The 16,604-nt window shown below is 33.9% G+C and overlaps 1 protein-coding gene across 2 annotated transcripts; it reads right to left on the reverse strand.

The window, feature by feature from the left end:
* Nucleotides 1-226: 226 nt before the first annotated feature.
* Nucleotides 227-14,717, reverse strand: LOC110029014 (dr1-associated corepressor-like). Of its 2 annotated transcripts, none has more exons than XM_020731112.1 (6): nucleotides 14,397-14,717; nucleotides 10,231-10,303; nucleotides 8,967-9,060; nucleotides 8,212-8,328; nucleotides 8,070-8,124; nucleotides 227-706 (listed from the first exon to the last, which is right to left on the reverse strand). In XM_020731112.1, exons 1-6 carry the CDS (start codon nucleotides 14,427-14,429, stop codon nucleotides 362-364), a joined length of 717 nt encoding a protein of 238 aa, XP_020586771.1. In that variant the 5' UTR covers nucleotides 14,430-14,717; the 3' UTR covers nucleotides 227-361. The 2 variants fall into 2 exon arrangements, with proteins under 2 accessions (XP_020586771.1, XP_020586770.1); XM_020731111.1 differs by having other exon boundaries at nucleotides 229-706; nucleotides 8,067-8,124; nucleotides 14,397-14,713.
* Between the last annotated feature and the right edge of the window lie 1,887 nt (nucleotides 14,718-16,604).

Below are 16,604 nucleotides of genomic sequence, written 5' to 3' on the forward strand. Positions count from 1 at the left end.
ATTGACACGTGTCAACAGTGCCTGAATGTTTAGCACATTAGTTGAAAATAATGCGAAAAATTTCAAAATGTCGGGTTTGAAGGTTCACCCTACTCGAAACCATCTCAGCAAGAATAATTAATTTATTAGACTATAAGTTCATCACCTTAGTCATATATACATAATCATTTCAGTATTTTTCAACATGATTAAATTATAATAAAGCGATAGAAATAGAAAAAGAAGAAAAAAAGTGAGGTTAAGAAAGCTAATTCCTACACAAAGAAGGCTTAATTGCACGACTAATTACATCATTTGAGCTTTTACATCATTTGAGCTTTTAATCACTAACACAAGAACAACAGTAAGTTCAATAATACCATCAATCTTCATTATCGTAGTCCTCGTCCTCATCAATATGGATGTTTACATTTACAAGATTTGATGGCCAAGTAGAGTACTCACCTTGCCGTGCCTCGGTGCTCAAAATCATGTCTGATTTTGGTGGGAGGGAAGGATTTGTGCTATCATTGACATTTTCCATTGCCTTCTCTGCTGTGTCTGATTCAGTAATATGATCTTCATGTTCAGGTGATAAGTCAACTTCTTCCTCGTATTTCGTAAAAGATAATTCTCTCTCGCGGTTCCTGTTCAACGGTGGCCGTCCTCGACCACGTCCTCTGCCTCTCCCACGCCCTCTAGGAGTAATATTTGTGCTTGTCATTGCCTGCCGTTAACATTTTTGTCAGGTTAGCAGTGACAATGATGGCTTCCAAGTAATATTCAGCATATTTAATATGTTTCAACGCAAGAAATTTTGCAACATTATGGTAAACAAGTAAAATAGTTTGGAAGATTTACATACAGAAGGCTCAATTCCTATGTATTTACATATCTTCTAACACCTAAACTTTAATTTTTACATACATACCTCAAACTTTAATTTTTACATACATACATTTTTACATACATACCTCCTTACCTATGCATCGGTAGTAAGGAAGTTACAGACAGTATTTGAAGCTATGGTTAACAGATTTTCAGCCTTTATCATATCAGAAACTGGTTGAGACTATCCACTAAAATCACAGGCAGAGAAACAGCCGGATTAAAGGATAAGTGGAGAAGAATTTTTTATGTTTTTCATCTTATGAATTAACAAAAATTCAAAAGATGGTCGGGTGAATTATTTTAATAGAAAATTTCTCGCTAATTTTTAGCCAACTTTACTTCTTTTCTTCATGGATAGGCGCAGCTTCAAAATCTGAAGTTCAAAAGTGTACCCAACCATGTAAATACGTCCAGGAAGGCTAGGAATGCTTAAAACGGAGAAAAAACAAAGGAGAGAGATACGTTGTTCATTGCTTTTAAGAGATGGACATCGACATTTCAAGCATGATGGAACAGAACAAGAAGGCCAAAATATGAATCAGCTAGCTTCGGTTCTTGTGCTGTGTTATGTCACAATGTATATGTTGTGATGTTATACTGGTTTTTAATTTATTTATTTATTTCCATACAAAAGTTCTAAGTGTCATGATAATATGTAAATTGGCTCATGTTTTGTAAGGTTCTAAATGAAAACTTTTGTTCCTCTTATTATTATTTGTTGAGATTTGTAGCTAATGTAGAGATCTATTTGTAAATAGGAGAAGTCTAGAAATTTATTTGCAAATATTGTAAGGCTCTATATAAAAGCCTGCAAGTTTTTAGAGCAATTATCGCTGCTCGAGCAGGGAGGCCATAGCAGGGAGAGCGGACGACGAGAAAGATGGGAGCTTCGCGGTCCTTCTACGTTCAAATCCCATCACTGCTTCCCTAGCTGCTCCACCTCTACTTACCACTGTAATTCCGTCGTTACCGGTGTGAGCAGGGAGGCCGAGCAGCTTCTTCTGAAAATCCCATGCACTGTGCGATTCCGTCGATGCTTTTCCCGAGCGCAGAAGAAGCGGAAGAGGAGAGTTACAGAGGTCTTTGAGCATTCCATGCATCACAGGAGCTCCCGCAGTTTGCAGCTTCAAAAGATAGAAAATTGGAGATCCCGTCATTGCTTTCCAGCGAGCCCTAATCGCGATAACTGGAATCTTCAAAGGTCTTCATACACGAAGATTCTGTCGTTTGCTGCGAAGTAGAGGGGAATTGCAAACTCCTGCGTGCGTAGGAACAGGGAGAGCCGAGTTGGGTTGCAATCGTTAAATGGGAGAGTTTCAGCTTCTCTATGTCGCGCGAGGGACGAAACAGGGGGCTTAGCATAGAACAAAAACTGGGGAGAGCTCCGGATTGGGCATGCAAAGCAAAGAAGAGTTAAATTGAATTTGATTTTGATGATGAGATAGCTCAAGATCATGTTAGGAAAAAGAAGGAAGTCGTGTGTCTAGACTTGGATCCTTGTGATTGAGGATGTCAGCAGACGAAGATAGTGCAGCAGGTAGAGGATTGGAACTTCCGAGGACCATGGATCCTGAAGTTCTGAAGATCTTGGTCAAGCTCATATAGGGAGCTAGTGTCTCAACGGAGGTCACTACCTCAGCACATGTTTCGGGTCACTCGAGTGGACTTCCAAAAATGCGATCAGTTTCGGCTGCCTGAAGCTCAAGTATGAAAGATGCTCAGGGGAAGAACCACAGGTGCTACAACTACGGAGACGTGGGACACCTAAGCAAGAGTTGTCCAATTCTATCCAAGGAGTGAGAGACGGGTGGACGTGAACAGTCTAGATGTCATGGTGACGTGGACAATCTAGATGTCATGGTCGTAATTGTGGGAGCTAAAGGGGTAAAGAGAGGGCTATCGGGTAAGTCTAATGGTAGCGAAGAATGAGACAGAGATGGGGGTGGTCTTTACCAATGGGGATCACGAGTTCTTGGAGATGTTGAAAAGGAAGCAAAGAGCGGCAGGTGATGTGACTGAGGATGTATCTACTTTATTGTCATCCAAGGGGAACGCTCCTACTCATGCTCACTCAGCCAAAGACACTCGTGATAGACATGTTTTTGCCTCCATATCCACCATAAGATTACCAGAATTGAGAGTAAATTCTTGTGCATCTCGGCATATGACATGTGCTGCTACTAATTTAATAGTTCCATAGAGCATTCAGACTATGATGGTACAAAACAGTCTGTGGCTGGTAAAAGTACAGTGGGGTGTACTAATTTTATGACTATGTTCAATGTTTTGCATGTTGCTTACTTCCAGTAAACATTTTATCCATTAGTGTCATTATACTCTAACTGAAATATGTTATTTCATTTGATATTTCTGATGTGATCTTTCAAGAGAATGAGACTGACCGGAGACTTGAAACTGGCACGCAGTATAGTGGACTCTGATACTTGAATAGTGAGGCAATAGATTTAGCCTTAACATTCATGGTAGAGAGTGCTAGAGTAGGAGGATATGAGATAAATGTGCAGGATGTGTTGTTACATCACATGAGCATGAGACACTCTTCGTTCAGTCAATTGAGTCGTTTGTGTCTATCATTGTATGAAAAGTCAAACAAAAAAAACTTGTGTGTGAATATTGTAAGTTTAATAAGCAAATCAGGAGCTCTTATATTAATTTTGGTAAGAGGAGTTCTTGTGTTTTTGATTTCGTTCAGTCAGATGTATGAGGATCTTGTACTACTACTTCGATGAAGGGCTACAGATAATTTATGAATTTCATTGATTGTTTTTCTCGTGTTATCTAGGTATATCTGATGAGAAATATAAGTTGTGTGCTTGTCTGCTTTAAAGAATTTCACAGGACGATTCAGACTCAATATGATGAAACTGTGAAGGTATTGATGTATGATAATGGAACAAAATGTATCGACAAGATGTTTGGTGTGTACTTGTCAACCTAAGAGATGCAACATCAAACCACTTGTACATACACACCAACACAAAATAAAGTAGCAAAGAGGAATAATAAACACCTTTTAGAGCTAGCCCAAAGTATGATGATCTTCATGAATATCCCAAAGCACTTGTGGGGGCAAGTTATTCTGACAACCGCTCAATTGATCAACATAATGCCCTCAAGCGTATTTGATTGACAATCTACTTATGAATTGTTGAAAGGAGATAAAGGAGGGATGCTTATATTAAAGTTATTTGGTTGTGTATGTTATGTTTTATGAAGGATAATAGACCATCATTAGAGAGGTTGAACCCAGAGCTGTGAAACATATTTTCGTGAGTTATTCTACCACGGAGAAGGGGTATATTTGTTGGAGCCCAACAGAGAATAAAATGTTTGTGAGTATGGATGTGACTTTTACAAAATTCGAACCATACTACACCTTGGCAGTGACCTCAACCTTTAGTGAATTACCATATGTTGGAGGTATGAAGCGAGAGGGGAAGAGAAGTGATGGTGCGAGATTAGCATATGTGGGAACGATGTTTTGTCCCATTGTGTGGGAATGATCAGCTAAGAAAGGCCCAAAAAAAGAGGAAAATGAGTTAGAAGGTGGTGGTATTCAAGCTCAAGGAGAGCAAAGTGTATACAAGGAGCAGAAGATAGAATGAGAGAATAGTGCCCACCGTGTCACTCATGTCATCAAGTCTCTTGCCCCGTTCTATCCCGACTCCTAAGACACCAAAACTATCCACCTCACAATCAGATTAAACGAGTGATATGATTTTTCTTCTCCTCCCACTCCATGACTTTAAGAAGAACCTCTCGCAGCAATGGAGTTCATTATCCTGATTGTTATTCTTCTGATCTTTTTAGTTTCTCACATGAAATTGTTCAATTTGTCTCATACTCTAACATATCACCTACATACAAAGCATTCATTACATCTTTGTACATTGTTTCTATATCTCACCACCTTCTGGCAGGTAGCTAAGGAGGATTCAAAGTAGAAGGCTGTGATGTTGGAGAAACCTGGCGCTCTCGAGAAGAACGGGACATGGGAACTCGTGTTACTACCAATAAGGAAAAAGATAATCGGTTGCAAATGAATCTTCACCGTGAAACATACCTCAAAAGGAAAAATTGATCGCTAGAAAGCGTGGTTGGTGATGAAAGGGTGTAGTTAGATGTATGGTATTGATTATGATGAAACATCTGCACCAGTGGAGAAGATGAGCACAATCAGGACAGGTTATACTAGTTGGATGTGAAGAATGTCTTTCTTCATGAGGATCTGTTAGAGGAGGTGTACATGGAGATTCTCTCAGGCTTCGGTACAAACCAAATAAAGGGCAAGATATATAGACTAAGGCACTCCATATACGGGTTGAAACAGTCTCCTCAAGTTTGGTTTGACAGGTTCAGGAGAGCAATGGTAGGCATGAACTATCAGCAGATCAATGTCGACCACATAGTGTTCTTTCAACGACATGGTGATCAAATTACTAGCTTGCCGTGTATGTGGATGATATGATAGTCACTGATGATGATGAGAGAGATTGTGCAGCTAAAGACAAAATTGGGCAAAAAATTTGAGATGGACCTGGGACAACTTAGACACTTACTTGTGATTGAGGCGGCTCGTGGAGCAGAGGGAATTGTTTTATCTCAGAGGAAGTATGTGCTAGACTTGCTCACAAAGACAGGCATGTTGGTATGCAAGCCTGCAATGTCACCAATTGATCAGAAGGAAAAGTTGAGTGCAGAGGCAAGAGCCCGTTGATGACGAGAGATACCGAAGGTTGGTACATCGTCTCATCTATTCGAGTGACACCCGTCTAGAAATATCATTTGCGTTACGCATGATTAGTCGCTACATGCATGATCCGAGGAAGGGCCACATGAATGCAATGTATCAGATTTTGAGATACCTGAAGCGTGCACCAGAGAAGAGGTTGATCTTCATGAAGAATGGACATGTAAGCATTGAGGGCTATTGTGACTCTAATTGGGCGAGTTGTACTGAGTAAAGGGTCATGGCCTTAGGAGTTACGGAGATGATGTGAAGAGCCTTGTTGGTAGAGCTCAAGGTGGATCAAGGAGCTTAAATGAAGTTATGGTGCGACAACAGTCAGCGATCAACATCAACAGCAACCTAGTGCAACATAATAGAACAAAACATGCGGAGATTGATAGATCCTTCATCAAGGAAAAGCTAAATAATGGACTACTGGAGCTAAGTCATGTAGCCACTGAAGAGCAAGTGGCTGACTGCCTCACCAAAGGACTTAACTCATTAGATTTGTCTAGATTATGTAACATAGACTATGTAACAAGATGGGCTTATTGGATATCTTTTGCCCATCTTGAAGGGGAGTGTTGAGATTTGTATCGAATGTAGAGTCCTATTTATAAATAGGAGAAGTCTAGGGATTTATTTGTAAATGTTGTAAGGCTCTATAAAAGTCTAAGTCATTAATGAAATGGGTAAGTTTTTAGAACAGCTATTTTTATTTTATTATTTTTATTATTATTATTACTAGTAGTATAACATTATAATAAAATTGTATATGAGGAAGTTTATCTAATTATCTCCACAAACAATGCTTTATTCTTCCTGCCTCGATCTTTGTGTTCAGGTGATTTTTATTTATTTATTTTTCATTATTATTAATATTATCTTTATTTGTATATGAATATGATCTTGTTCAGGCTTCTGTTGTTCTCTTCAATAGTTTGATTTCAGAGCCAGCCCAAATCTTTGAAGTAAAAGTTGCTTAGCATAGAATTTTCTACTTGGATATCTTCTCCTTTCTTTCTTCTTTCCTAATCTGTCATTTTTTTATCAATTAGCTCCCTTATCAAACGTATCAAATTTTCATAAAACTCGAGATTCAAAATTTGATAGAGCCCGAGACTTAATCTAGTATAAAATGTGAAATTTGATTTAAAAATTTTTATTAAAAAAAGGGTTAATTTGCAATCTAAATGTTCCAACAGTTGGTCAACTCGCTGACATAATTGCTGAAAGAACTTTGAAATATTTCGTTTAAAAATATCTAAAGCAAACTACAAAAGATCTTTCTCATCCAATTTGAGATGATGGGTTGAAATTGCCTAGAATCAACCAATATGGTTTGCAAAACAAGGAAGGTAATGTGCTGCAACTCCTGTGTAAACAAGAAAATCAATAAGTCACGGATTCATAACTAAACTAGGAAGGAGGAAGGCCACGGATTGCTCCCAAGCTCACAAAATTGAATGACTGCAAGGGATGACGGATTCACATACTAATCAAGGAAAGAAGACCAACAGAGTTGATCCCTAAATGGAAAAATTAGAAGGTAGCAAGGGGCAGATTGCTAGCAGATCAAAACAGCAGTTTTTAAATTTAAACTATTTTGTTTCTCAGAATTGTATAGTTTCGAATTATTTTCTAAACATTCTTAGATATAAGTACCCATTGAATTAATAAATAAATCAAGTATTACGCCACTTTTTTCTAGATAATTACCTATTTAACACATACTTCACAAACGAAAGTACAACTATGTTCCCTTCGTAAAATTGTTAACTGTATAAAAGGTGGCCTAATTACTCTTTAAGGCTTCAATAAATAAATATGTAATATTGCAGCTCCATGTAGCTAATTTATAACTTTATTACTAGACATTTTATTCACAAAATAGCCAATATATTTCTTTCTCAGAGCATTAATATGAATTCAAATGGGAACAATTTACAAATTGTATAGTCTCCTAGATCATTGATCTGGTTTAAACTCATCTTATTAAAGCCAAACATCCCGAAGTTATGTTATAATTTCTGCTAATTTAAACCACCGATTAGGGGAAGTCCACAAATCACATAGCTTCCCAGATCATTTGAACTGGTTCAAGCTAATGTTATATTAGTTAAATAACCAGAAAGTTATGATCATTTTAATCAAAGTTGTCACCATTAAGAAAACTCTTCAGGAACACCAGTTATCTCCATGGTGTTCACAAATGGTGATTATGCAGATGTCCCAGTCAAGTAAGGAAGCAATATGTCAGTATGTCGTATAATAGTTTTACTATTAATGACCTCTATATTAGTCAGATACAATGTGCTAATGCAGAAAATACACTCTTCAGAATATGGACAAAGAGCACACTAGGAAAACAAAATGCGAGCTTTACAATATGAACCAGTAGAAATCTTAAATTTATACAGAGAAACAAAGTTATTGACCCACTTACCACCTTGGCTAACCTTGAATTGTCTGCCGCTGTATCCCCTTCATGTTCAATAGTTTTTCTGCCGGTTGAAAATATTTGATCAGTCGTGGATTCTTAAAAATGTATAGATAATCAATACAGCCACAAGCATATTTATTCAAGTTACCTCCTCCGGGTTATTCCCTTTTCATCACCAAACGATTCCGTGCCACCAAGGGTCGGTACCTTGTTGACAACAGCAGTTAAGAAATCGAATGCACTATACATCTTCACACATTGTTTTCTAAAAACTCAGAAAAAAGCAAAGATCTTAGACTGAATCATATAATATCGCAAAAAAAAAAAAAAAGCAATGATTCAAGCAACAAGTTTTTTCAAAATGAAGTTGATTTGATCAAATGCAAGCTCAAGAAAGGCATTAAAATTTATAATGCAAAATTATTTTCCTGAGCTGGTACGCTGACCCCAAATAAATAAATCTCAATCGACTTCCTTCATGAATACAGTACAAGTTTTGAGACAGCCTCAGTTGCTTTATAATGCACCAAGTTGTTCAATAAAGTGGTCCAGCATATCTTAACATACAAATTAAATTCTATCAAAGAGACATAATTATTCATCATATAAAGTTGCACATTTGGCAGCTTAGCCAAAACAAGCATAATCAGTAGCTCAATCAACTTAGTTCAACATGATTAAAATCTACAATCCAAGTAAGCATTAATATTATGCAGTTCTGTAATCCCTGTTAAAGAAACTTTTCAATAAACACAGCAGTAGCATGCAAGTCTTTGCTTTGTACATACTTTATCTTCTAGAAATATTTTATAACCCAAGAGAAAACAAAAAGGGGAAACTTCACAGAAAAACATTGACCTCAAGCAGCATGTGTAATAGTAATTAGAGCAAAATTAAACTTACAGGTGCAAAGAATTTAAAGTTTTTGCGCCACTTTGGAGAGTTACTTCATAAGTCCTGTTGCACAAGTCTTGAAGAAACAATTCGAGGGCTTTTGCTGCAAGCAGGCCATAAATACAATACAGTGAAAAAATATGCAGCCGGGAACACAAGCTTAAATTTCGAATAAAACTTTCCTTCTCATCAAAATAAATATATGTGCATGCTCACTGTTCAACAGCATCATAGCCTAGTTAAGATGGCATGCGATTACTTCATTATTAGCAATGGTAAAGTATGACAGGCCTTGGATTAGATTCTTCTAAATATCAAGCGAGCATATTGGTGGCTCTAACAAACGATTAGATGATCTATAACTACATGAAGTCATTATCTCACTAGTTGTAATGGTATTGAAGATGATGTATGATAAAGTTCTGACATCAAAATATAATTTTAAGATTTTCATGGGAAGAGAGAAGTATATCATATATGTATTTAAATAAATTAAATCTCAAGATAATCTTCAAATTATTCATGTAATCTCCAATTTAGTCAATTGACTGTTAAATATTGATCCAATATGTCCCCTCATGTAGAAATTGTAATATAATATTGATCCTAATTTAATCCCTGAGATATGATTATGAATGAATTATGTATATGTTCCCACTTAATCTTTAGATATGATTATGAATCAATTTTGTATAGTTGATGGACAAAAATGGAGAAATATGAGATTATGGGACTAAATTGCTTGTTTGCTTGCCACATGTGCGGGCATGCAAACTTGGACTGGCCTCTACACCAACTTGACAAAAGATATATATATATATATAATAGTAATAGAAACCTTGAGGAGGAAGAGGAAGTATATCCAAAGATTCAACTTGAATTTAAACAATTAATAAAACACTACTGAGGTATGCAAATTCAAAGAAGTTATATTGCCTCAAATAATTCCCTTGTGCATGATTTGGCAAATTCTTTAATATGTTAAGTATGGCACACAGTACTGAGCTAATCAAATCTCTTCATAAAACGCTCAACTAAGAAAAAAAAATTCTAATTATTTATGTAAATGATAGGTAGAACCTATCTTTTCTAACACCTATTAAGAAAAACCTATCTAAATGCTCCAAGAAAATAGCTACAAAAATAAAAGAAAACTTATAATTAAGTATAGCAAAACAGCATGCACATGTAATAACTATTCAAAAAAAATGTCACAGTCCAGAAACTTAAAGCCTTTTTATTTGGAAATAAAAAAATTAAACTTGTAACTTACAAACTAAAAGAGGAACTGCTAATGCAATCTTGCCAACATCTTCATCTGCTTGCATTATCTTCTTTATTCGCGACTGAGCATGAAAAAAAAAACAATAATCAGTATTAAAATCATTGCCCAATAATCCCAGAGCACATCAACAAAAAATAATAATCTACAAAGCAGACACAAAACATGAAAATATGTAAAGTATTAGAGCTTGTTTGGGATCACTTTTATTTATTTTTTGTTTGTTTTTTTAATATTTTAAAAACATTTTTGCTTAGTATTTTTTTGCATTTTTTTATTTTTTGTTTTAAAAAATAAATTAGCTTGCTTTTAAAAACACTCGAAACATATAAAAATTGTTTCAACTGTTCTTAAAAATAACTAAACATTTATAACATATCAAACATTTTTTATTTCAATTAAAAGTATATAAAGACCAAAATAAAAACAAAAAAATAAAATATAAAAATCAGAAGTGATCCCAAAGAACCCCTAAAATGGTACAAAACCCCCATCTAATCAAGCACAGATCACGCACAGTTCGCATCTCAAGGAAAATCAAGTACCTAATTCTTCTCCCATATTGCTTAAATAGATAAAAATAAACTTAGAACTACTCCAAAACTCTTTTACGAGATCCGGCTCACAGCATTGAATGCAATAAAAAGAAAGAAAATAAATAATTACCTACACAGTGCTCGTGCCACAAAACATTTATCTAGCAAGAATTTTTTTCATGCAGTGCATATCAATATTCAAACATGTATGTTTAAACATTTTTTATGATATACATAAATCCATGAAGATTTAAGTTGAATAAATTGGTTTGCAAACAAGGAGAAAGATGCCATTAATAGGCACTGAGAAAGAATTAGAGAACAAAAAGTGAATAAAGGCATAAGTTGTTGTAAAAACAAAGTTCAATGCCATATAGTCTATAACTAATGCCACATGAGAATCATCAAACTTGTGTACGTAAAATCATAAGCAACACTGCACCCTTAGATGATTATGGGACAATTTAAGTTACACTTTTTCTTTATGTTTTACTATTCAAACAGCAGCCACAATTCTGCCTGGCTATAACTCATGCTTTACAAAAGCTTTTATGATGAGAAGTAACTTTTTAAACCAGATCTATTAAACTACAACAGTTGTAAGAAAAAATTGTTGTTTTATTGTTTCAAGAGGAAAATAATCTATAATACCCATAAAAACCTTCAATAAAAAATTTTAACACACAATTCTACATTACTTTTACAAACAACCACAACTGCCTCAAACATACCCTAAAAATATGTATTTGATAATAAGATCAATATACATTTGAAAGAAAACACCACAAGAGGCAATACAATTAAGGATGGCAATGTTTTAAACTTAAGTTCGCCTGTTCTGTAACCAACAACTCCATTTTTAAAAAAGTAGCAAACAAAACACAAGAGAAACAATCATCCTCTCAAAATCTCGTCAACAAGGAGCACAAAGATATTCAGGCCTTTATAAACACTAAATAATCTTAAGGGGCTATTTGGTTGTAAGTAGGATTTAACTCAAGTTGGAATGGTAATTCATGTAAATTTGGTTTTAATAAATATTGAAAACTGCTTAGTATGATAAAGGTTAAATCTGGCTACATCATAATAGAATATTTGACAACTTAATTCAGAATTTAGATATGTTAGTTCAAATAAAATTTTAATATCAATTATTGATGATATAAACAATAAGACTAATTTAGATTGATTTAATTTATATTATTTTTAATTACATAAATCAATAATTAATAAGTTACTAAGCTATGTAATCATTAAAAAAAATTATTAAACTAATTAATTATTAATTATTACTTTAATATTAATTAAATACCATAAAACAAAATTTCAATTAATTATTAATTAGTAATTAATTAAGCCAATTAAAGAAAAAATTCTATTTATTTAATTAAAATTTAATAATATTAATTTAATTAAGTTAATATTTTTTAACTTTCCAATATTAATTTTTAATAGTGATTAAATTTTTATAAATTCTAATTAAACTAATTAAATTACAATTAAAATAATAATACATTTTAATTAATTATTAATTAGGAATCTATAAATCGAATTACATACAAAAATTTATAATTACTCAAATTAAATAATAAATAATACTAATTTGCTTAACTACATTTTTAATTAATTAATTAATTAATTAAATTCTAATTTAGCAAAACGTAGTAATTAAAACATGTTTCTTTCTCTCCCTTCCTTCCTCTCCTATTCAAATCCCTTCATAAAAAGAGAAGCAAAAAAGTCATAGCAAGAGCTTATAGGGTGCATCAACTGTATCTAAAACTCTCATCTTTGCACCTCTTGGAATCCTCTAAAAAAAATAATCAAGCAATAGGTGCTTGGTGGCAAAGGCATCAAAAGGTACGTTTTTCTTTATCTTTCTCAACCTTCCACATATTTATATTTGTTAAATCCCTTAAATCTGCCAAACTCTTTGATTTAGTAAATCTGGAATTTGTCAAAATGTTAGTAAAGTAATATTCAAAAATTTGTAGGACTAAAATATCCATTTCCACCTTTTGACAGAATTTAAGCTAATTTTCGCATAAATTTTGATTAAATTTGACTAACTAACAACCCCTATGACAACTTATAAGATTTAACTCAAGTAGCAATTGATAAATCTTGTAAATCAGGATTTGATGTAGTTAAATCTCCAAAAATGATTTGATATAACAGATGTTATATCCAGTTCAATCATGTTAAGTTGTTTGGAACTTGCTTTAGGATCTTTGCTTACTAGTTCAAATATAATTCAAATATTAAATATTGATAATGCAATTATTAAGACTAATTTAATTTACTTTTTCCATTTAAATTATACTAATTAATTATTTGTATTTTATTAATTAAATTAATAATGTAGTACAATTCCCCTAAATTAATCAATCATTAATTAGCATAACATAATATCTCAATAAATTGCTAATTAATAATTTACCATTCCTAATTAGCATAATATAATGTTTCAATAATCAATTAGTAATTAATTAAGTAATTAAATAACAAATTGCATAGAGTCAATTTAAATAAAAACAATATTAATTTTAATTAAGCTAATATTTTTAATCTCCTGGTACTAATCAATATTTAATTTTGTATAAATTTAATAAAATCAATCAAATTGTAATTAACGTAATTAAATAATAATTTAGTTAATTCTTCATTAAGAATTTATAAATCTTAAACTTCCCTCCGCCTTCTATAATATCCAACACTTTCGTCTTCCTCCCTTCCACAATCTATCTGAAACCCTCATCTTCCTCCACCTCATCAACGGGATCCGGAAGTATGAAGCCATCGTCTTCCTCCCATTCTGCTCCTGTCTAAGACCCGAAGGAAAAGATGCGAATAAGCCACGGAGGCAGGCGAAGTCGTCATCTACGGGTATTTCCACATCTTTCTCGACCCTTTGTGCGTTTCCTTCCGCTAAAATCAGAGATTTAGCCAGAAACGGAAGTGAAATAGGATTTAAGATTTCGTTGGATAATGTCCATTTCAACCAGGCACCAGAATTGTCGATAAATCATGTATAAATCCTGACTAATCCAGCAATCGAACAGCTCAGCTTGCAGATATGCATAAAGTACATGTCCAAATAAGCACGAACAATTACTCCAAACCCGACTTCACCAAACTTGTATTCATTTGATAAGCATGCCAGAGTTCATACCAATAAAATCTAAGGAGAAAAATATCGATTGAACAAACTGATTCATCCAGCTCAAAACTTATTGGGACATTGAAATCGTGTAAATAATAGAAGTACAACCGGTTAATGAAATCGGTGTTGAGCTTAGATTGAAACGGAGCTCGATGTACCGGATTTCTAACCTAAAAAAACGATGCAATTCAAAAGACCGGAACCAAGGCATCAAAAACACATGTACGCTATCGAATTAAGAAGCGGAGGGATCACCGCGGGGAAGTCAATTCCAGAACCATAGACCATCCAATCCGAGCCCTTAAAGCCCACAACGTAATAGAGATTCGACATACATCCGCATATTTCTATTCAACAACACAAAATATCAGAGTAAATCCCCAAGATGCCTCGCTCCCTAATCGATCTCGCAGAAATCACAAATCAAAGAGCAAACAAAGATCAGGAAAACGACATACCGCCGGAAATCGAGTGCCGAGTTTCTTCCTCATCTCCACCGACGACCCCTTTCCCTCCGGTGGTCCGCCGCTCAATCCCCGATCTCTGTCGCCTCGCCGGCGGTGGCTTCGATCCGATCAAATTAGAATTCAAACGCGAATCTCAGAAGACGGAAACGGAATCGGTCAATGCTTCGTCTTTCCCAAAATCCTTCCGTCTTCTTTCTCTTTTTCTTTCTTTTTTTTTTTTTTTTTGGCAAATTGTTGCGTCTCTATTTTTTGTAAGATGACACGTGTGCTTCATCAGTTATTATAGCCGTCCGTTCAAGCGAATCGAATCTTATCATAAACCGATTTTTGTTTCTTGTTTAGACCCAAATTTAACCACAAATTCGGACCGCAAAACAAGGCGTCGGTTGCTCCCAACATCTTCTAAACCGCAAGCCGTTTTTGGTAGAGCTGACTGCCAACCATTTCTTTTTTAGAACACTAGAAATATTATTATTTGCAAATTAAATTACTAGGTGATTTGCTAAAAATAAAAATAGCCAAAAAAGCTAAAAAAATAAATCTAAAAATAAGAAAAAAAAATCAAAGAAAACCTCAGAAAATGGTTTAACCCCTGAGCAAAATTAAGGAAACAAAAAGGTCAAAGCACCCAAAATGGGAATAATAAATAAATAATATATTTATAATAAACCAATAGAGGTAAGGAAATCTAAGCGCACGATTTACAGAATGATTGCATGCATGTAATATGTACGTATCATTTTAAATTTCATGAATTTATTTTTCTTTTTGGGTTTTCATATAAATTTACATTCTCCTAATAAACGTATTTTATTTATATGCATAGTGAATGTTTATGTAGAAGTAAGGCATTAGTTTTTTTATTATATGCACGTGCGCTTTTATCCACGACATAGTGGTTCAGTGCTGATGCATCTTCGATAAATTTTTATCATCTTACATGAATTCAAGACATTTTTTAGAAAAAAAATTTATCATATTTAAATTTAAAATCAACCAGAGCTTTGAATTCAGCAAGGTCTGACTTCATAGTCAAACCGATCGTCTCAAGTTCACGACCAAAATCAGTTCAATTTGAATCCAAGCAATCCTGGATCAAACAATTAAAACATTTTTAGAGATTTTGGATTGTCAAACATATGATCAAATGAATACCAAATTTAACATATTTATATTCAAATTGGGTGTCTCAGGCTCCGATCAATGGAGATCAATATGAGTCGTCTGATCACGTGTTTGAGGAAAGTTCTTCACCAAAGGACAAAAATGTGCCTTCCCTAGAGGTTATAAAAGGACCCTTTCTCTTTACTTGAGAGGGAGGAGGAAAGAATGACATCTTAGTTATGTTCTGGATAAAAAGGTAAAATACATATTTATGTCTATGCATTTGCATTCATATCACCCAATATCTATGTATTTAAATGTCCAACACCTATATTCTGATTTTATATTAATACCACGGAAATAGTTCATATCACATAAAAAATAACATTATTTTAATTTTGAAAAGGTAAAATACATATTTTCTTAGACAAACAAGGTGGCACATACGTAAAAAATTGAAGTTTAGATGTTAGATATGTAATTACATAGAAATTTAGTGGTATGTATGTAAATCTTCCATATTTTAATATGTATGGTGATACTATGAATGCCCCCAGATAGCTCTCGTTCCTAAAATTATAAATGCTGAATAGAGTACTCATTCATATTAATGAATGGGGCATTTACATACATACAACATAGTTCTCATATGTTTACATGTCTAAAACCTAAGCTTTCATATTTATATGCACATATATCACTTAATTTTTTTATTATTAGGTTAACAATATCAATGTTAGTGACATTCTAAAAATGTGTTGAATCTTGATTTGTCCGTGAATCACACCCAAGTAATAGAGTGCAAGTAAAAGAGATGGAGAGAGCGAAAGAGAAGAAAAGAGAGCGAACATTTTTTTTTTTTTTTGTGATCATTCGTGTGTTATTCATAAAATAATTCTTCTATTTATAGAAGAGATGTTATATGACGATATTAAATTTTTTTCTCTTGCTATAAAAGAGTCAGTATTGGGATAGTTCCTGTATTTTATGTGCATAAACCTGTCATCCGACAGCTTTTTGATTAGGTTGGGTGTCCTTAATTATGTCAACTTTAGGTCAGCATGATCAACTTGGCTAGCTAATTTAGTTTTGTCT

This window comes from Phalaenopsis equestris, unplaced genomic scaffold, assembly GCF_001263595.1.
Source record: "Phalaenopsis equestris unplaced genomic scaffold, ASM126359v1 Scaffold000540, whole genome shotgun sequence".
NCBI lineage: Eukaryota > Viridiplantae > Streptophyta > Magnoliopsida > Asparagales > Orchidaceae > Phalaenopsis > Phalaenopsis equestris.